Here is a 22,546-nt window from a genome sequence, read left to right on the forward strand (position 1 = left end):
GTCAGAATGTTCATCTTGATGATATCTAAGTCAAGTTCGAAACTGGGTCACGTGGGGTTAAAAACTAGGTCAGTAGGTCTAAAAATAGAAAAAACCTTGTGACCTCTCTAGAGGCCATATTTCTCAACGGATCTTCATGAAAATTGGTCAGAATGTTCAGCTTGATGATATCTAGGTCAGGTTTGTAACTGGGTCATGTGCGGTCAAAAACTAGGTCAGTAGGTCGAAAAATAGAAAAACCTTGTGACCTCTCTAGAGGCCATATTTTTCACGAGATCTTCATGAAAATTGGTGAGAATGTTCACCTTGATGATATCTAGGTCAAGTTTAAAAGTGGGTCACGTGCCTTCAAAAACTAGGCCATTAGGTCAAATAATAGAAAAACCTTGTGACTTCTCTAGAGGCCATATTTTTCAATGGATCTTCATGAAAATTGGTCAGAATTTTTTATCTTGATGATATCTAGGTCACATGTGCTCAAAAACTAGGTCACTATGTCAAATAATAGAAATAATGACATCATACTCAGTTCAACACTGGGTCATGTGGGGATAGGTGAGCGATTCAGGACCATCATGGTCCTCTTGTTTACAAAATTATGCCCCTTTTTCGACTTAGAATTTTTTGGTTAAGGTTTTGTATGTAAGCTGGTATCTCAGTACTCACTAATGGGAATGGATTGAAACTTCACACACTTGTTCACTGTCATGATCTGACATGCACAAAGCAGGTCCCATAACTTTATTTTGCTTTTTTACAAAATTATGCCCCTTTTTCAACATAGAAATTTTTGGTTAAGTTTTTGTATGTAAGCTGGTATCTCAGTATCCACTAATGGGAAAGGATTGAAACTTCACACATTAGTTCACTGTCATGATATGACATGCAGTGCAAAGGATCAATAACTCAACTTTGCATTTTACAAAATTATGCCCCTTTTTCAACTTAGGAGTTTTTGGGTTAAATTCTTATATGTAAGCTGGTATCTCAGTACCCACTAATGGGAATGGATTGAAACTTCATACACTTGTCCACTGTCATGAGCTGATAAGCACTTTGCAGGTTCCATAACCCTATTTTACTTTTTTACTAAATTATGCCCCTTTTTCGACTTTCTTATTCATTCAAGCGACAAGGCTGTTAAATAGTCGAGCGTTGCTGTCCTCCGACAGCTCTTGTTTTTTTTGATGAAACAATGTGTCAAAGCATGATCAATGCTTGTCAGTTAAAGGTCAAGGTCACTGTTCAATGTCAAGTAAATACTTGTTTCTGCTCCATTACTTTTAATTGCATCGACGGATTTTTTAGCACTACACAGAGATGTTCCCTATGATATGTGTCGGGCATATGACCCATAGTTGTAGGTCGAAGGTCAAGGTCACTATTGAAGGTCAAGTAAAGTTGTTTTTTCACCAGTAGGGTTGTCGGTCACTTTCAATTTTGCAACCATCCTCCTCTGATATAACCATTTGGGCATATATTGCCCTGCGTGGCAGAGCTCTTGTTTCTGTGTGTTTAATTGCTATATTTTGTGTTAAGAAACAATATCTCTACTGCTTTTTATCATAAAATAGTTCTATCAAAATGCTATATCAGGTACCGAAATATACCCGACAGTTCAGGAGCACACCATTCCCCACGTGTTGGACCAGGAGAGAGTTATCTACAGATGCCTTCGCAGACAGGCGACCATAGAAGGTCTCCAAGTATGCACCCAGACTACACCCGTCAACAGTATGAACGGGAAAGGGAAAGGCAAGAAAAAGAAATGAAAGATAGAGAACAGCAAATGGCTGTTAGGGCAGTCAGTAAGTTATTAATTTACTGTGGATAGGGTAATAATCTCGAAGGTTTTACTTTTGCTAATATTTGTGAGTATTGCCACTTGCGAACTCAGAATATTTATGAATATTAATTTACATCATGTTATCAATCAAACTACTTGAATTTCATGAATTTTACACCACAGACAAGGCTGCTAACCATGAAATATCTTAATTAAGCCTACTCAAAAATTACCTAGTTGACAGTATATCATGATTGGCATTTTTCTGATTAAGCCTCGCATTGAAAGGAAGGGTTGCAGTTACTTTCTACATTACAAGGTGTATCAGCCATACAAAAATGTACAGTTATGTCAGAAATATTCATAGTGATACAGTATTGCTAATTCTGTGTTTTGAAGACATAGTGAAAAAGGTCATCTCAGAAACACATATATACGTAAATTTACAGGTTATTCTCAAGTTTCAAAACTTTTTTTAAAACTAGTGAGTTTTCAGACTGATACTTCAGTAGTTGATAAATGGTTGCAATAATTGTTTTTGTAGGAGAGCAGTATCAACAGGGTGTTCATAGATATGAGGAACAGAGACTGAAGGCAGAAGCAGAAGCTAAGATGAACGAACGAGCAAGGGAGGAATATCTGTCAAAGATGAGAGCAAACGAAGATCCAAACAAGAGATCGCCAAAATTGTCACAGCCAACTGACATTCTTAAGGCTTTTGTGCCCGATTCTCAGCAAGGTCAGAGAGCCGCTGGGAAACAGTCTGGCGACACAGCAGGTGGTAAAGGAAACCGAAGCATGACTGCAGCTTGTTTGATTGATGCAATAATTGTACATCAGATTAATCAATCAACAGAAGAAACTCCAACTTCAACAACTTCAGTCAGCCAGGCAGGAAGTAAACCCGGTGCAGTTAAACAGGAAGTTAAATCAGTTGTATCACAGTCAAGTGCACCTGCACCCCATCTGTTCAGGCAAACACCGCAACCTCAGTCGTATCCTGGACAAGGTAAAATATATATTTATAAAATCTCAGCAGTATTTAGTATACGCCTGCTTGGTTAGCTCTGTTGGTAGAATACAAGACTAGAAATAGAGCGGTTGTGAGTTTGATCCACAGGTGAGGGCTATGTTCTCTGTGAACATGTGACAAAAGACAATGTCATTTGTCCTCTGCCTCAGATGCATGTATGCTAGCAGGCAACAGGTCAGTACTGTTGTAGAATCCAGGAACACTGGTTAGATTAACTGACATAACTGCAAAACTGTTTAAAATCAGTGTTAGATTTGAATCAAATGAACATAGTAAGCAGTATCATGTATAATATATATTATGGAAAATGGTCCTACAATCTAACCTGTCCTAATTGATGACTCTAATGTCCATCTATAACATCCGATCTGAATTCACCTAACCAATTTTATTCTATAATTACTTGTTTTAAACGATCACCTGTGTTCCACTGACAGTCTCAGGTGATTTCACTCCAAACTGCATGCTTTGACACAAATTAATGGTTACTTAAAACATTTTCTTGGTTGTATTTGGTCAAGTACTGGATTATAATCATTGATTTGTCGTCACAATTGAAGGCGCTAAATACAAGGTAGGGGACAAAGGATTTCTCCAAAAGAAAGGGCTTATTGTAATGACACAGATAAGAATGGCCTGGATCTCTATACAATATGAATGGCACATGGGCATTTTTAAATTTTCTATGTATAGTTTTTATCACATTTGTGAAACAGATACTAGTAAATTAATGGGGAAAACAGCAATTTGTGTTGCAGTTCATTTATCAGTATATCTTGTTACATGTTTGCCCCATTAATGCAGAAAGGTACCATAATCTTCTTTAATTATTAGCATTTGGTACCTTTTTGCATTAATGGCTGTGATATTATTTTTGATTGTGTTTGCAATGAGCAGTAAACAGTTATTAGCATGTTTAAGTACTGTTGTCAGTGCAAGTAAGTAGGGATACAATTCCTGTCTCCTACATACAATCATAATTTTACCAAAACAATAAAATCAGAGAATTGAGATCCCTTCTATATACAGTATATACAGTAATTCCAAAGACTTATGCCAACGGATGATAAAAAAGAGACTGGAAAAATCCACACCTGTGTAGAGAGGTCTACTGTAGTCAGTTTGGCTGTTCCTTGACTGCCCACTTGTTGTGAAGTAACTCAATGATAATTAATAGATATATGATTTTGCGCCCTGTGTGGCTGCAGTATATGTAAAGTGCCTTTGAAGGTGTTTATCATGAAAAGGGCGCTATAAAAATCTGGTATAATAATAATATATATTTATAGGCCAGCCAGCTCAAGGTCATATTGGGCAAGGTCAAGGGTATATGTCTCAAGGTCAGCCACCAATGGCAGGTCAACAATATCAGGGTCAGCCACCAGTGGCAGGTCAACAGTATATGGGTCAACAATACCAAGGTCAGAAGGTTCAGCATGAGAGTAAATCACCACCTGCGCAAATGGCAGGTAATATGTGACAGCAAATTTTCAAACATTTTTGGTAGAAAGTATAATTATTTATTAAATTCTGTTTGATTCATCTCTAGTCTTAAAAAGTTTTAGACCATTGATATTATAAACCATTCTTAAGAACTCAGAGAGGTGGTATTGGAACTTTTTGAAGTTCAGTGAGTTCATTATAAGTTTTGAATTTGTCGTAAGAAAAAACGATTTTGATGGGGTTGTTTTCCTTTTTGACATAACATATTTTCAAAATTCAGTTTTGGCTTTATTTTTAGCTCACCTGAGCAATGCTCAGGTGAGTTTTTCTGATCGCTCGATGTCTGGCGTCCGGCGTCCGTCATCTGTCGTCTGTCAACATTTAGCTTGTGTATGCGATAGAGGCTGTATTTTTCAATTAATCTTCATGAATATTGGTCAGAATGATAACCTTGATGAAATCTAGGCCGAGTTCGAAAATGGGTCATCTCGGGTCAAAAACTAGGTCACTAGGTCAAATCAAAGAAAAACCTTGTGTATGCGATAGAGGCGGTAGGGAAATAAATTAACTTTTGTAGGTGACATTAAGACCTGAAGTATTATTTTTAGCTCGACTATACGAAGTATAAGGAGAGCTATCCTACTCGACCCGGCGTCGGCGTCTTTCCGCGTCCCCACCTTGGTTAAAGTTTTTTTTACACTTTCTCTTTTTTCAACTTATCTCTGTAATTACTTGATGGATTTGATTCAAACTTGAAATACTTATTCCTCATCATCATCCACATCATCTGACATAAGGGCCATAACTCTGGCACCAATATCCCCCCTTTTCACTTACATTTTCAGGTTAACGTTTTGATGCACTTTCACTCTATCTCTGTTATTACTGAATGGATTTGATTCAAACTTAAAATAGTTGTTCAACATCATCACCCACATCATATGACACAAGGTGCATAATTTTGGCACCATTTTTTCATGAATTATTCCCCCTTTTTACTTAGAATTTCAGGTTAAAGTTTTGGTGCACTTTTACTCTACCTCTGTTATTACTGAATTGATTTGATTCAGACTTAAAATAGTTGTTCAGCATCATCACCCACATCATATGACACAAGATGCATAACTCTGGCACAATTTTTCATGAATTATTCCCCTTTTTACTTAGAATTTTAGGTTAAAGTGTTGATGCACTTTCACTCTGTCTCTGTTATTACTGAATGGATTTGATTCAAACTTAAAATAGTTGTTCAACATCATTACCCACCCCATATGACACAAGGTGCATAACTCTGGCACCAATATTTAATGAATTATGCCCCTTTTTGCTTAGGATATACTTATATAGTGTTTTGATACATTTTATCGTTATCTTATTACTTTAAGTTGATATTTTTGACATAGACTCAGGCTATTGTGCAATATCTTCATCCACAGTTGGAGTCATTAAACACTCCAGTGACAGCTTTAGTTTCCTCAGATGTGCCCAGTTTCATTATCCAGCATCGAAATAGTCGAGCGCGCTGTCTCCTGTGACAGCTCTTGTTTTAAGTCTTATCCAGCATTCTCGAAAAGAACAAGTTATTACTCAGTAGTTGCTAACAAAAGTTTTTAATACTTTATCACTATGCAGGTTTTCCTTAGGGAAAATCTTGGAAGGTGTACACATGTCTTCTGATAATGTGAGCCAAGTAAATGAGCTCTATCAAATCCTGACCTCACTATATCATTCTGTAATGGTTACTGATTAAGGTTCCCTTACTGTATGTTGATGGAAATGCATTTTCTCTATAGATAATTGCATATCTTTGTCACTAGACCACTAACGAGACAAAGTTAATTTTTCACAGACAAAACACTTGTTTAATTATTTCGTAGGAAAGAAAAGGTGGATGCAGTCACCAGTACCAACCCCAGGTTCAGCTGGATCCAGCTACTCTCCAGGGGCATCAACTAAATCTGACCCAGATAGCAAACCAGACTCGAGACCGTCTAGCCGAGGATCTGGTGGTGGATCATCAAGACCTCAGGTATTTCAAATTAAACAAGTAATTTGTCATACAATGATATATAAAGTCACATACTTTTAACTATGCTTATTGTCAAGACTTAACTCTTGTCTTTATACTATTGCCAGATATTGCACATCCAGTCATTTTTAGCCCACCATCATCAGATGGTGGGCTATTCAAATCACTCTGCGTCCGTGGTCCGTCGTCCTTCCGTCCGTCCGTCCGTCCGTCCGTCCGTCATTCCGTCCGTCCTTCCGTTAACAATTTCTCGTTATCGCATCTCCTCAGAAACTACCAGGGGGATTTTGACCAAACTTTGTCAGAATGATGTATTGGTACCCTAGTTGTGTCCCCCTGAAAATCAGACTGGTTCAACAAATTTTTAGTAAGTTATGGCCCTTTGTTTATTTCTATAATTTACATAGATTTATATAGGGAAAAACTTTGAAAATCTTCTTGCCCCAAACCACAGAGCCTAGGGCTTTGATATTTGGTATGAAGCATCATCTAGTGGTCTTCTACCAAAATGATTCAAATTATTTCCCTTGGGTGTAATATGGCCCCGCCCCGGGGGTCACATGGTTTATATAGACTTATATAGGGAAAAACTTTGAAAAACCTCTTGTCCAAAACCACAGGGCCTAGGGCTTTGATATTTTGTATGTGACATCATCTAGTGGTCTTCAACTAAGATTGTTCAAATTATTCCCCTAGGGTCAAATATGGCCCCGCCCCGGGGGTCACATGGTTTACATAGACTTATATAGGGAGAAACTTTGAAAATCTTCTTGTCCAAACCACAAAGCCTAGGGCTTTGATATTTGTAATGTAGCATCGTCTAGTGGTTCTCTACCAAGTTTGTTAAAATTATCCCCCTAGGGTCAAATATGGCCCCGCCCTGGGGGTCACATGGTTCATATAGACTTATATAGGGAAAAGCTTATAAAAACTTCTTGTCAATAACCTACAACATTCAGATTTGGACCACATGTATGGTTTTGAGTGGCAAGATGAACCTTGACATGAGTTGACCTTGATTTTGACCTAGTGACCTATTTTCACATTTCTGTAGCTACAACCTTCAAATTTGGACCACATCCATAGTTTTGTGCACTGAAATAAACTTTGACCTTGACATTGACCTAGTGACCTACTTCCACATTTTTTAAGGTACAGGCTTCAAATTTTGGACCACATGCATAATGTCGTGTTCCGAAATGAAATTTGACCTTGATTTTGACCCAGTGACCTACTTTCACATTTCTCAAGCTACAGCCTTCAAATTTGGACCACCTGCATGGTAATTGTACCAAAACAAACTTTGACCTTTACATCGACCTAGTGACCTACTTTCACATTTTTGAAGGTACAGGCTTCAAATTTAGACCACATGCATAGTTCTGTATTCCAAAATAAAATTTGACCTTGATTTTGACCTAGTGACCTACTTTCACATTTCTCAAGCTACAGCCTTCAAATTTGGACCACATGCATGGTTTTGTGTACCGAAACAAACTTTGACCTTTACATTGACCTAGTGACCTACTTTCACATTTTTGAAGGTACAGGCTTCAAATTTGGACCACATGCATAGTTTTGTATTCTGAAATAAAATTTGACCTTGATTTTGACCTAGTGACCTACTTTCACATTTCTCAAGCTACAGCCTTCAAATTTGGACCACTTGCATAGTTTTGTGTACCGAAATGAACTTTGACCTTAAGATTGACCTAGTGACCTACTTTCAGATTTCTGTAGCTATAGGCTTCAAATTTAGACCACATGAATAGGATTGTGTACCGAAACAAACTTTGATCTTGATATTGACCTAGTGACCTACGTTCACATTTTTGAAGGAACAGGCTTCAGATTTGGACCACAAGCATAGATTTGTGTTGTGAAGTGAAATTTGACCTTGATTTTGACCTAGTGACCTACTTTCTCATTTCTCAAGCTACAGCCTTCAAATTTGGACCACTTGCATAGTTTTGTGTACCGAAATAAACTTTAACCTTAAGATTGACCTAGTGACCTACTTTCAAATTTCTCAAACTACAGTCTTCAAAATTGATGCACATGCATAGTTTTGTGTACAAAGAACTTTGTCCTTGAAATTGATCTAGTGACCTACTTTCACATTTCTCAAGTTACAGCTTTCGAATTTAGACCACATGCACAGTGTTGTGTACGGAAATGAAATTTGACCTTGAGCTAGTCAGTAAGTCTTGAAATTTGGAACACACAAAAATGACACATTGGTGGGCGCCAAGATCACTCTGTGATCTCTTGTTAGCTCTTCTCATTTTTGAAAAAAAAATCTACGAGGTGTTGTCACTTGATCGTCGGTGTCAGCATTGGTTAAAATCTTTGTTTAGGTCCACCTTTTCTCAAAAACTATAAGAACTACAGCTTTGAAACTTTGCACGTTGTTTATCATCAGTAGTAATATGTGTAGGTTAAGATCCATAACTCTGATATGCATTTTGTCAAAATTATGGTCTGTTTTATACTTAGAAAATTTGAGTTCCTTGGTTAAATTTTTTGTTTAGGTCCGCCTTTTCTTAGAAACTATAAAAGCTGCAGCTTTGAAATTTTACACACTTGTTTATCATCATAGGCCAAGAACCATAACTCTGATATTGCATATTGTCAGAACTATGGCCCTTTTTGTACTTAGAATTTCTGAACTATAACTCTTTTCTTACATACTGTCCTGCACTTGCAGACGAGTGATGGCACCCGTAGGCGGTGCTCTTGTTTTCATTTGAAGTAAGTGGTATTCGGAGACATGACTGTGCTTTTACTTTTACAAAGCAATCGTTAGTTAATATCATTGGGGGACTCATTTTCATTGTTACCCAAATCTATCTTTTAAAATTGAAGTATATTAATTCAGATCTTCATGAAATAAATATTATAGACAAAGCCATGAAATTTCATGCCCATGAAATGAAATGTTTTCACAGTAACTGGGAAGTTGACTTTACCCATATATTGCAGACGACATGAAGTTAGAGCTCTAGTCACGAGTTTCCCCAGCAGTGCTTTCAATGATACAAATGAAAAATAAAAGATAAAAATTAGCAGATGTGATCCTAAGCTGTGTAGTAGTACTACAAAGCATTTAATTTGATTTTCTGTTTCAGGATTCTGCCTTGCGTCAAGCAGTGCTGGGATCTAGTGACATGAGGAATATGACGTTGACGTTAGGGGACCATATCAATGACATTATACACAAGGACTATGAAAAAAATAACCAATCAGCACCACTAATGATAGGAGGGAAGTCCTTCCTCAGTCAGATAAATGGATCCATACAAGCAGGTAAGAATCTCCAGACTGTAGTTAGAATAATATGCAAGGAAATAATATCTTTGTTACACCCTAACTGTCACAAAACAGTTAAAAAGTAAATTCTTAACTGAAACTTTGTGTTCTTGGTCCGAGATTATAAATAAAACACATCTTTGGAATTGACAAAAGGTGAAATCTAACAGCATTTGAAGACTTTTCTCTAGTCTCAGTTATGTCACCTTAGGTGTCAGGTTTCATTTCAGAATTGAAAAAAACAACATGAAATCTAGCTTAATGTTTATCAGGAATTGTTTTTGAAATACAAGTTTAGATAAATTAAATTTCACTGTTTTTGGAAAAATGTTGTTTTAGAACATTTTTAGACATCTGTAATTTGGAAAGATTGACAGAAGTTCATAGCAGGATGTCTTTTATCTTTATTCATATGTTTATGTGTAAGTCTCAGGTAAATTGTATAATATCTATATGGCCAATTTTGTTTATAGTTTCGCACTCGGCCCTCGATACAATAATAATAGTTTCATAATTCCAACACTGAATATACACTTACTGAATATCTTGCCGATCAATGTTTAAAACTATTTACTTGAAACTGAAAGTTTTTGACATGCAAGCCATTCAGGGTTTTATTACATGACAAAGTAAGCTGTCACAGATCTTTTCTCAAGTTTTGACTTCATCCTAGCAAATATGCATTGGATATACACTGGCCATATAGCACAAACTATGGACTGGCAAAGTATACAAGTCCTGTAATAAATAAGTATATACTTCATAAGAAGGAAAAGTGGAACACATGACCAAACACCGAATGTAGATAACGGTAATTTTATTTAATCCAACAAGTTTCGGGCTATATTAGTCCTTCATCAGGGATACATATAAATAATTATATGTAATTGTTTAGATGCATCAAGCAGTAAGACTGTAGCCACTTCAAGACCTGGTAATGTATCCAGTACCTCGGTCTCCATGGAGAGCACTACAACCTGGTCCACAGCATCTTCATCTTCTTCATCTACTTCCCTGGACAGTCAGAAATCACAGGCTTCTTTCCCTGGACCGAAGAAATTCAAATGGCGACAGGTATATAGACTAATAAAAATCACTGGCCATTAGACATTAAATTTGTGAGGGGGGCATATAGTGCAGTTAAAGTCTGTAAGTGTAAATACATCTGTCTACGTGAATGTTTATGTATGTGTTCGAAATATGTGTCTGACCTAGAACTTTTGCTTGCTTTGTCAGATTTCAAAATAACTTTGCACAAATGGTGAACGCCAAGAAGAAGAAGAAGACTTTGCACAAATGATCTTCATATTGCATGCAGTAACTGGTCAAAAAATTTTTATCATCTTTTTGTCGAGTCCGCTTGCGGAAGCAAAGACATAGTTGTCCAAATGGCTGTTCGGTGTATGTGGGTGCGACAGTGTGTCCGTGCGTGCGTCCGTCTGTCTGGCTTTGTTTGTCCGGACCATAACTTTGACATGCATGGAGCAATCTCATTTATATTTGGCATGAATGTTACCCTCAGTGAGATGGAGTGTCATGCGCAAACCCCGGGTTCCTAACTCAAAGGTCAAGGTCACACTTAGAGGTCAAAGGTCAAATTCAATAACGACTGTCCGGAGCATTGCTTCTTCATGCATGGAGGGATTTTAATGTAACATGGCACAATTGTTCACCATCATGAGACGGAGTGTAATGCGCAAGAAATAGGTCCCTAGGTCTAAGGTCAAGGTCACACTTAGAGGAATGAAAACTTTGTCCGGAGCATTTCTTTTTCATGTATGGAGGGATTTTGATGTAACTTGGCACAAATGTTCACCACCATGAGACAGAGTGTCGTGCGCAAGAACCAGGTCCTTAGGTCTAAGGTCAAGGTCACACTTAGAGGTCAAAGGTCAGATACAAGAATGACTGTCCGGAGCATTTCTTTTTCATGCATAGAGGGATTTTGATGTAACTTTGCACAATAGTTCACAATCATGAGTTGGAGTGTCATGCACAAGAACCTAGAATTACTTCCCTTTGTTGTTACTATAAATAGCTTATATTGTAACTTTTTTATAACTGGTCCTAGGGAAAAATCAAGACCACTTTTCTGTAGTACAACATGCATGTTACATCCAGTTTTGAGGTGTATTTTGACCTATCCCTACTGGTAAGGATTTTTGTGTGGACTTAGATTTTTTTTGATTTTTTTTAATTATTTTTTTTTTTATAAGATTTACTTCCCTTTGTTGTTACTACAAATAACCTATATTGTTACTTTTTATACGCCCGTTTGAAAAACGGGACGTATTATGGGAACGCCTCTGACGGGCGGGCAGGCGGGCGCGCGGGCGGGCGGGTGGCGTCCACAGACCTTGTCCGGAGCATATCTTCTACATGCATGAAGGGATTTTGATGAAACTTGGCACAGTTGTTCACCATCATGAGACGGAGTGTCATGCGCAAGAACCAGGTCCCTAGGTCTAAGGTCAAGGTCACACTTAGAGGTCAAAGGTCAAATTCAAGAATGACTTTGTCGGGAGCATATCTTCTTCATGCATGGAGGGATTTTGATGAAAGTTGGCACAGTTGTTCATCATCATGAGACGGAGTGTCATGCGCAAGAACCAGGTCCCTAGGTCTAAGGTCAAGGTCACACTTAGAGGTCAAAGGATACAAGAATGAAAACTTTGTCCGGAGCATTTCTTCTTCATGCATAGAGGGATTTTGATATAACTTGGCACAAATGTTCACCACCACGAGGCGGAGTGTCATGCGCAAGAACCAGGTCCCTAGGTCTAAGGTCAAGGTCACACTTAGAGGTCAAAGGATACAAGAATGAAAACCTTGTCCGGAGCATTTCTTCTTCATGCATAGAGGGATTTTGATATAACTTGGCACAAATGTTCACCACCATGAGACGGAGTGTCATGCGCAAGAACCATGTCCCTAGGTCTAAGGTCAAGGTCACACTTAGAGGCCAAAGGTCAGATACAAGAATGACTTTGTCCGAAGCATTTCTTCTTCATGCATGGAGGGATTTTGATGTAACTTGGCACAATTATACACCATCATGAGACGAAGTGTCATGCGCAGTTCCCTTTTTAGAATTACTTCCCTTTGTTGTTACTATAAATAGCTTATATTGTAACTTTTTCATTACAAGTCATAGGGAAAAATCGAGACCACTTTTCTGTAGTACAACATGCATGCTACATCCAATTATGAGGTGTATTTTGACCAATCTCTACCTGGTAAAGATTTTTGTGTGGACTTACAATTTTTTTTTTTATTTTTTTCTTTTTTTTTTTTTTTTTAAGATTACCTTCCCTTAGTTGTTACTAAAAATAACTTATATTGTGACTTTTTTTATAATTGACCGTAGGGAAAAAACAAGACCACTTTTCTGTGGTACAACATAGATGCTACTTTCAAATTTTAGGTGTATTTTAAGGCATCTCTACCTGGTAAGGAGTTTTTTTGTGGACTTACAATGATTACTAAACAACCACAAAATTAAAATTCCATTTGCAAATACAGGTGCTAGAGTAAGAAATTTGCTGTGATGGGCGTATATTGTGACATTCTGGCACTCTTGTTGCAATTTTTTTTTATTTGGCATAAATGTTTAAATGTTTGCCTCAATGCGACTGTCGTGTGCAACTCCCAGTCCTTTTGACAGCTGACGGGCTCGACATGTTGCCTGTGGGCATCTAGTTTGTCTTGTTGAACATTTTTATTGCATTCATGGATATTCAAATTACTTATTGCAAACTTGTCAAGTATGGCTGTATGCCATGTCAAGTTCAAGACTTAAACCACTAGCTCAAAGGACAAGATCACTTGATTTTACATAAGATTTTTTCTTTTTTATATATGAATGAGTATTGAAATAGCTGGACACAACTGGACAGTGTGTCACATGCAAGACCCAGACCACCCCTAACTATAAGGTTAAATATCAAGCATAGAGGTCAAAGCATTTATTTCTGTTTCTTTGTCTGGTATGTTACTTTTATATGCATGAATGGATATTCAAATATCTTTGCACAAACATTCAGCATATCAAGACTAAAGTCCTGTGTGCATCACTAAACCCTAGCTGAAAGGTCAAAAGACACACTTGGAGGTACCTCTGGTTAATGTTGCTGGATTACTTGCCCTATACTGCTATATGTTTGAAACATCCGGCTGGCATACATAATGTTGTTAATTCTTTCGAGATGACCGCCTCTGCCTTAAATAATGCCCATATTTTTGCGATACAATGTAGATTTTAATTAAGCTTCTCACAGTCATCAATAAACATATAGTGAAATAAAATGTATAGGTCTGTGCACTTGATTTTGAGATGTTTGCCCATGATTAAACAGATTTGCACATTATACACTGATAGTAAGATATTAATTGGAATTATTAAAGGTATCAAAGGTTTAAATGTCGTATTTTATCTTTAGAAAGATAGTAACATTGTGTGTACAATAAATTTATGCACAGGTTGATTAATTCATAAAACGATTTTCATTTCCATATACTGTAGGCGTTCATTTATTAGCGCGGCAAAAAATTTAACGCAAACGCAATTTTTGGTGAAATATCTAATTAATGCGTGGACGTGAATTAGCGCTCTCGCGAGACCGCTAATTTCTAATTTTAGCGCTGTCCGAGATTTACGGAGATTCATGAAGATTTTCGGAAATAAACTTAACCGTCGGTAATTTTTATGTAATGTGTTTTTGCTGTAATTATACGTCATACTGATTATGAAATTAACTTTTTTCACTGTCAGCGGGCTAAAGAAAGTACGATTTATTTGAAATTATTTACTTAAGTGTTATACCGTAAATCTTTCGAAAATGCGATAATTGGTCTGTGAACGTATTGTGAATACCAGTTACTACAAGTAAATATCTGATAATTGATTAAAGTCTAATAAAATTCAGTTTTCATTCTGGTCGATGCACACAGAAATGTGAAAAAAAGAATCAGTCATGACAGGGTGGCGCCTTATAGGTCTAATGGACGCAATAAAAAAAATCCGTGATACTTGATTATTATTATTAGTAATAGCCTTGTTTAGAAAAAACGTATATATTGGTAAGCTCCTGTATGATGGATCGGCTTGTTTGCTGACGGTTAATTGCGGAATAACGAGGGTGGTCACACATTTAATCATTGATCCCATTATTCCTACATGCATTGTGGTTTTATAAACTTCACAGCTTTCCGATAAACGAGTCACTGCAACAAGAGACAGTCCCTAGGTACTAAAGGTCAATCAACAAATTGATCAAAGGTCCAAATACAAGAATGATTTATTTGCCCTGATGCATAATCTAATTATATGCATAAAGGGAATTTGATTAAAAAGTATCAGTGCACAAACTTTCAACATCATGAAAGAAGTGCATTTCGCAAGATATTTCATTGGGCAATAAACGGACTAATAGGTCAAGGTCACACCTTAAGCGGTCAAAGGACACAAAATGCTAAAACTAGTCCGAGGCTTTCTTCTTCATGCTTGGGATTTTGATATTAACTTCAACAATGTTTCACACATGAAACTACGTTAGGCACTGTACTTGCTCGCATGAATCAGGCCTGTTCAGGGTTAGTCAAGGATCTAACCACTTAGAAGGTAATGGTCTACAAGATACCAACCTGTGCCAGAAAAATGCATTATGTCTTCTCATACAAATGAAAGAGCGATGATGTGACTATAAGTCTTTGCACAATGACACCGACAAAGCATCGTTGTTGTTCAGCGCAAGTGACGCAGGCCAGTAGTAAGGTCACAAGTGTCACATCTGAGGAGGTTCAGATTACACATGAGGCTTTGTCCGAAGCATTTTCTTATGCAGAGGATTTGATGAACTTGACCATTACATACCCTACTGACGAAGTGTCATGCGCATTCCCTTCTTTAGAATTACTTCCCTTTGTTGTTACTATAAATAGCTTATATTGTAACTTTTTCATTACTAGTCGTAGGGAAAAATCGAGACCACTTTTCTGTAGTACAACATGCATGCTACATCCAATTTTGAGGTGTATTTTGACCAGTCTCTACCTGGTAAAGATTTTTGTGTGGACTTACAATTTTTTTTTGATTTTTTTTTTTTTTTTTTTTAAGATTAACTTCCCTTAGTTGTTACTATAAATAACTTATATTGTAACTTTTTTATAATTGACCGTAGGGAAAAACCAAGACCACTTTTCTGTGGTACAACATAGATGTTACTTTCCAATTTTAGGTGTATTTTAAGGTATCTCTACCTGGTAAGGAGTTTTTTTGTGGACTTAGAAAAACAAAACACTTAGTTATTACTAAACAACCACAAAATTAAAATTCCATTTGCAAATACAGGTGCTAGAGTAAAGAAATTTGCTGTGACAGGCGTATATTGTGACATTCTTGCACTCTTGTTTCAATGATACTTTCAACTGTGAAGTAGCTTTATGTTTACGTACAGTATATAAAGTATAATATTGCCTGTATTGTCTTCTTGTATTTGATTATAATGATCTGCGTGTTTTATATTCTGTATACTAGTTATAATTGCTGAAATAAAACGAGATTGTCACACATTTTAATCATTGAATCCCCTTTGTCCTACATGCATTGTGTCTTAATACAAACGTTCACACCTTTCCGTAAACGAGCGACTGCAACAACGGACATGCCCGAAGGTGATACGGAAATCAATAACAAATTGATCAAATGACAAAAAACACAAACTACAAGCTTAAATATTTTATTTTGCATGATCATATATCTAAAATAATAATATGAACAATAAACAGGAATATCATACGAACCTTAAAATAGTAGCAATCAGTGTAACTAGTGCAAACTCTCAACATCATGAAATGAAAATGCTTGAAACTGAAACTGCTTTTTATTTATTTTTTTTATTTGGGCAAATTAATGCGCGGACATGAATTAGCGCACGTGCGACAGCGCTAAAAGCGCTGTTATTAGTACACCGCTAAAATAAGTAAGCCTACAGTACCTAGTCCAGGCTGTATTCTATGTTGTTGGGATATGTGATATTACATCATTACCCATGTCTGTCAAACATGCAAAACTACGTTAAGGCCACTTGCTACTTGCCTCTGCTGATTCAGGCCCTGTTCAGATTATCATATGAGGAATCTAACCATCTGGCTTACAGAATGCTAATGGTTCTATCAAGGTACCAACCTGTGCCAGAAAAGATGCTCAGAGTGTCACCTTGGGTCTTCTACCACTAACAAGCTGGAAAGTAGCCATGATGTGACCTAAATTTTGTCGTTGTTGAACAGACAGACCGACAGTTACTGCATCTGTTGTTGTTTTCTAGGCCAGTGAGCAGGCAAGTAGTACAGGTCAACAAGTGGAATCTGGAGGAGGTGTTTCCCAGTCTAGCACTGATGAGCCGGGCTCAAGGCCGCAAGAAGTTGATTGGACAAGACAAATGAGACCTGACCAGTCACATTCTCCTACTGGAGGTCAGCCTACTTCACCTCCAGGTCGGTTAGCATCTAAAAATAGATAGATTGAAAAATACGTTAAACTGGTTTATTTCCATATATTTAAAATCTGTCCATATAAACGCATTTCAGATAGTTTCAAAGACAGAGTTTAAATTTTGTTTGCTAAAAAGTGTTCCTTACTGTACATGCTGTTTTCAGTTAAAATAGTGCAAAGATATAGATTTTGTTAAAGTAGATGGAATTATATTACATTCATAAAAGTTCCAAGTCTTAAGCTTATAGAGCTTCCTGTCCAATCCTTTATTGTATATTTGTATTCATGTTGTGAAAATAATTTAGAAATAAAATATGTTTAAACCAAAGTACAAATGTGTATGTATAGTTAAAGACATTATGTAGTTTCCATTTAAACATAGAATACAATGGCATATTTTAAGTGTGCGATGCCAACTTTTTCATTTATTTTCATTTTTAGGTGACATGGTTTTGTAGTTGTTTTGTCTGCAATAGATCAAAGTATCCCATGTCTATGTTTAAGAAATATTCCAAGAAATAGAAGATTTTAAATGTATATTTATTTCCATGTAGATTTATGAGGAGGTACATGTAATTTTATTGTTGAACAGGTCAGGCTGACAGCAGTAGCAGTTCAGCAGAGGTAAAATCTGCCCTCCGGAAAGGTATGGGCATACAGGACTCAGAGGTGTCGCCCCTAGAGTATGTACAAAATAAGATAGCCCAATGCTTGCATGATGAGTCTAATGATGGTAAACAAGGTCCAAGTAACCCACAGGGCCAGTCAGCTACAGATATACAACAAGCCATGAGTGGCAGAGGTTCCCATTCTCAGGTGATTACTGTAAAATAATTGATATTCATGAGGGAATTATTTTCATGGAATTCATGATTATGTTAATCCATGAAGTTAAATCCTAACAAATGTTTTTAGCTCGACTATTCAAAGAATAGTCTAGCTATTCTACTCACCCTGGCGTCGGCGTCACACCTTGGTTAAGTTTTGCATGCAAGTACATACAGCCATCAATTAAAGGCATATAGCTTTGAAACTTATTTTTTTAGCTCACCTGTCACATAGTGACAAGGTGAGCTTTTGTGATCACGCAGCGTCCGTCGTCCGTGCGTCCGTCCGTGTGTTCGTCTGTCCGTAAACTTTTGCTTGTGACCACTCTAGAGGTCACATTTTTTGTGGGATCTTTATGAAAATTGGTCAGAATGTTCATCTTGATGATATCTAGGTCAAGTTCGAAACTGGGTCACTAGCGGTCAAAAACTAGGTCAGTAGATCTAAAAATAGAAAAACCTTGTGACCTCTCTAGAGGCCATATTTTTCATCAGATCTTCATGAAAATTGGTCAGAATGTTCACCTTGATGATATCTAGGTCAAGTTCGAAACTGGGTCACGTGGGGTCAAAAACTAGGTCAGTAGGTCTAAAAATAGAAAAACTTTGTGACCTCTCTAGAGGCCATATTTTTCATGAGATCTTCATGAGTATTGGTCAGAATGTTCACCTTGATGATACCTAGGTCAAGTTCGAAACTGGGTCACGTGGGGTCAAAAACTAGGTCACTAGGTCTAAAAATAGAAAAACCTTGTGACCTATCTACAGACCATATTTTTCATGAGATCTTTATGAATATTGGTCAGAATGTTCACCTTGATGATACCTAGGTCAAGTTCGAAACTGGCTCACGTGGGGTCAAAAACTAGGTCAGTAGGTCTAAAAATAGAAAAACCTTGTGACCTCTCTAGAGGCCATATTTCTCAATGGATCTTCATGAAAAATGGTCAGAATGTTCACCTTGATGATATCTAGGTCAAGTTTAAAACTGGGTCACGTATGGTCAAAAACTAGGTCAGTAGGTCTGAAAATAGAAAAACTTTGTGACCTCTCTAGAGGCCATATTTTTCATGGGATCTTTATGAAAATTGGTCAGAATGTTCATCTTGATGATATCTAGGTCAAGTTCGAAACTGGGTCACGTGCCTTCAAAAACTAGGTCAGTAGGTCTAAAAATAGAAAAACCTTGTGACCTCTCTAGAGGCCATATATTTCACAAGATCTTCATGAAAATTGGTCAGAATGTTCATCTTGATGATATCTAGGTCAAGTTCGAAACTGGGTCACGTGCGGTCAATAACTAGGTCAGTAGATCTAAAAATAGGAAAACCTTGTGACCTCTTTAGAGGCCATATTTTCCAAGAGATCTTCATGAAAATTGGTCAGAATGTTGACCTTGATGATATCTAGGTCAAGTTCGAAAGTGGGTTTCGTGCGGTCAAAAACTAGGTCAGTAGGTCTAAAAATAGAAAAAAGTTGTGCTGTCTCTAGAGGCCATATTTCTCAATGGATCTTCATGAAAATTGGTGAGAATGTTCATCTTGATGATATCTAGGTCAAGTTCGTAACTGGGTCATGTGCGGTCAAGAACTAGGTCAGTAGGTCGAAAAATAGAAAAACCTTGTGACCTCTCTAGAGGCCATATTTTTCATGAGATCTTCATGAAAATTGGTGAGAATGTTCATCTTGATGATATCTAGGTCAAGTTTAAAGGTGGGTCACATGCCTTCAAAAACTAGGTCATTAGGTCAAATAATAGAAAAACCTTGTGACCTCTCTAGAGGTCATATTTTTCAATGGATCTTCATGAAAATTGGTCAGAATTTTTTATCTTGATGATATCTAGGTCACATGTGCTCAAAAACTAGGTCACTATGTCAAATAATAGAAATAACTAGGTCATACTCAGTTCAACACTGGGTCATGTGGGGATAGGTGAGCGATTCAGGACCATCATGGTCCTCTTGTCTTTTTCTAGATCAATTACCAACTTCACTGGGTCAAGTCCCATAACTCTGACATGTATTTTGAGCAAATTATGCCACCTTTTGGACTTAGAAAATTCTGGTTAAAGTTTTGCGTGCAAGTACATACAGCTATTACTAAAAGGCATATAGATTTGAAACTTATTTTTCCTTTTTCTAGATCAATTACCAACCTCACTGAGTCAAGTCCCATAACTCTGACATGTATTTTGGGCATATTATGCCCCCTTTTGGACTTAGAAAATTCTGGTTAAAATTTTACATGCAAGTTACTATCTCCTAAACTAATGCAGATATTGAATTGAAACTTCACATGTGCCTTCGGGGTTATAAAACTAGTTGATAGCAGCAAGTCCCATAACTCTGATATGCATTTTGGTCAAATTATGTCCCCTTTTGAACTTAAAACTCTTTTGAAATTTAACCTTTTTGGGTAATATTTTCCTGCTTCTGGGACAATATTTCGAATAGTCGAGCTTGGCTGTCTTACGGACAGCACTTGTTCTATTTATTGTATCTTCCAAAAATGAAATCTGTGATATCTTGTCCCTATGAAATAGCTGTTCTGGCCAAAGTGACTAAATTTTATGCCCATGAGATTAAATGATTTTGCAATGAATTGATCAGTATTATTTACTGTGTTATGAACTTCTATTATTCTATCAGTGATAGATTTAAGACATGTGATCCTTATAATTAATTATACCCCTACAAAACAAAGTTTGGGGGGTATATAGGAGTGAGCTTTTCGGTCTGTCGGTCCGTCGGTCAGTCCATTGGTTTTTATGGTTTCCAGACAATAACTCATGAAAGGCTTGACAGATTTAAATAATTTTTGGTACACCAGTATAAAATAATAAAATACAGGTCAAGTTCGACTTTGAGGTCAGTAGGTCAAGGTCAAAATGACACGGAACAGTTAAACGGTTTCCTGATGATAACTTGATAATGCTTGAGCCTAGGATCATAAATTTTGGTACACGAGTGTAACATCATAAAATAGAGGTCAAGTTTGACTTTGAGGTCAGTAGGTCAAGGGTCAAGGTCGCAATGACCTGAAACAGTTAAATAGTTTCCGGATGATACCTTGAGAACCTTTGGGCTTAGGATCATAAATTTTGGTACACAGGTGTAACATCATAAAATTCAGGTCAGGTTCGACTTTGAGGTCAGTAGGTCAAGAGTCAAGGTCACAGTGACCCGGAACAGTTAAACGGTTTCCGGATGATAACTTTAGAATGCTTTGGCATAGAATCACGAAAGTTGCTAAGGAGGTTGGTTATGACCAGCTGATGACCCCGATTGATTTTGAAGTTTGACTTTGATATTGGGTTACTTCTGTGACAAGGCTGTATTGTGGGGATATAATTTGTCACTCTGTGACAGCTGTAGATTTAATTAGGTTTTTCCAAGGTCTTTAAGTTTTTGCAAATGTTAGGGTTGATCAAGAGAGTCAGTTTTGTTAAATGTCAAGATCACTAACCATGGCCTCCAATCTGTAACTGGATATTGCTTTCACCTACAGCCATCAAACTTCTTGAGAAGATAGCTTTGTTGTAAGAAGATGACCCTTTACATTGCAGTCAGTTGGTCAAAGCCACAATGTCTTTGAAATTGAAACAGTTTTTGATCAAAAACTGGAGAATGCTTGAGACTTTGGCCCTCAGTCTTCATATGATTATTGCCAGTGGTGATTAGATGACCTCCGTAGTTTGGAGATCATTAGGTCAAAGGTCATGGTTACATGTTACTTGAGCCAGACAATGCTTCATACCCAGTTTCATCCAGCAGCCCATTATGTGGGATGGAATATATGTTAAGACTAATATTTGTTATTATATTAATTTACTGTATGATTCAGTCCTGCACAAAGGATGGATATTTTGAAGTTGTATAGGCTATACCTAGCTTGCTTATTTTTTTTCCCCCAGATGATGCCACAGCCAACTCACTCATCTACAAAGTCTCGCACACAGTCCCCTGTCTCTTCACAGATGGCAGTAGGAAAGGAGAATTCACACAAACATGCACGGCCAGAACCTAGGCAGGGAGGACCTGTGGTGAGCACTTCAGTTGAAATGCACGGTGGTGTCCCCCGTCAACAAGATATATCATCAGTTTCACCTTCAAGTTCTTCTCTACCTTCTCCAGATCAACATTCACAGGTAGTTTTAACTTCTTCAGCTAATGAAATGTGATGTCACTATATATTCTGTGTGGAAATGAACTTTTTAATCTTTTTAGGTCACCTGTCAGAAAGTGACAAGGTGAGCTTTTGTGATCTCGCGGTGTCCGTCGTCCGTCCTTCAGTCCGTGCGTGCATGCGTCCGTAAACTTTTGCTTGTGACCACTCTAGAGGTCACATTTTTCATGGGATCTTTATGAAATTTGGTCAGAATGTTCATCTTGATGATATCTAGGTCAAGTTCGAAACTGGGTCACGTGCCATCAAAAACTAGGTCAGTAGATCTAAAAATAGAAAAACCTTGTGACCTCTCTAGAGGCCATATATTTCAAAAGATCTTCATGAAAATTGGTCAGAATGTTCACCTTGATGATATCTAGGTCAAGTTCGAAACTGGGTCACGTGCCTTCAAAAACTAGGTCAGTAGGTCTAAAAATAGAAAAACCTTGTGACCTCT

The 22,546-nt window shown here is 37.3% G+C and overlaps 1 protein-coding gene across 3 annotated transcripts in view; it reads left to right on the forward strand.

Annotated features, from left to right (window-relative positions):
• The window catches only part of LOC123533472 (nuclear receptor corepressor 1-like), a 137,963-nt gene that overhangs the window by 110,321 nt on the left and 5,096 nt on the right, over window positions 1-22,546 (forward strand). For 2 of the 3 annotated variants that reach the window (XM_053520313.1, XM_053520314.1), the window contains 9 exons: window positions 1,597-1,808; window positions 2,331-2,795; window positions 4,109-4,288; window positions 6,140-6,291; window positions 9,420-9,597; window positions 10,496-10,674; window positions 16,926-17,094; window positions 17,685-17,908; window positions 21,836-22,069. In XM_053520313.1, coding sequence (XP_053376288.1) covers window positions 1,597-1,808; window positions 2,331-2,795; window positions 4,109-4,288; window positions 6,140-6,291; window positions 9,420-9,597; window positions 10,496-10,674; window positions 16,926-17,094; window positions 17,685-17,908; window positions 21,836-22,069 — 1,993 coding nt within the window. The remainder of the gene's footprint in view (window positions 1-1,596; window positions 1,809-2,330; window positions 2,796-4,108; window positions 4,289-6,139; window positions 6,292-9,419; window positions 9,598-10,495; window positions 10,675-16,925; window positions 17,095-17,684; window positions 17,909-21,835; window positions 22,070-22,546) is intronic. The other variant, XM_053520315.1, reaches the window with a different exon arrangement.

The sequence above is a fragment of the Mercenaria mercenaria genome, chromosome 12 (genome assembly GCF_021730395.1).
Source record: "Mercenaria mercenaria strain notata chromosome 12, MADL_Memer_1, whole genome shotgun sequence".
Classification (NCBI taxonomy): domain Eukaryota; kingdom Metazoa; phylum Mollusca; class Bivalvia; order Venerida; family Veneridae; genus Mercenaria; species Mercenaria mercenaria.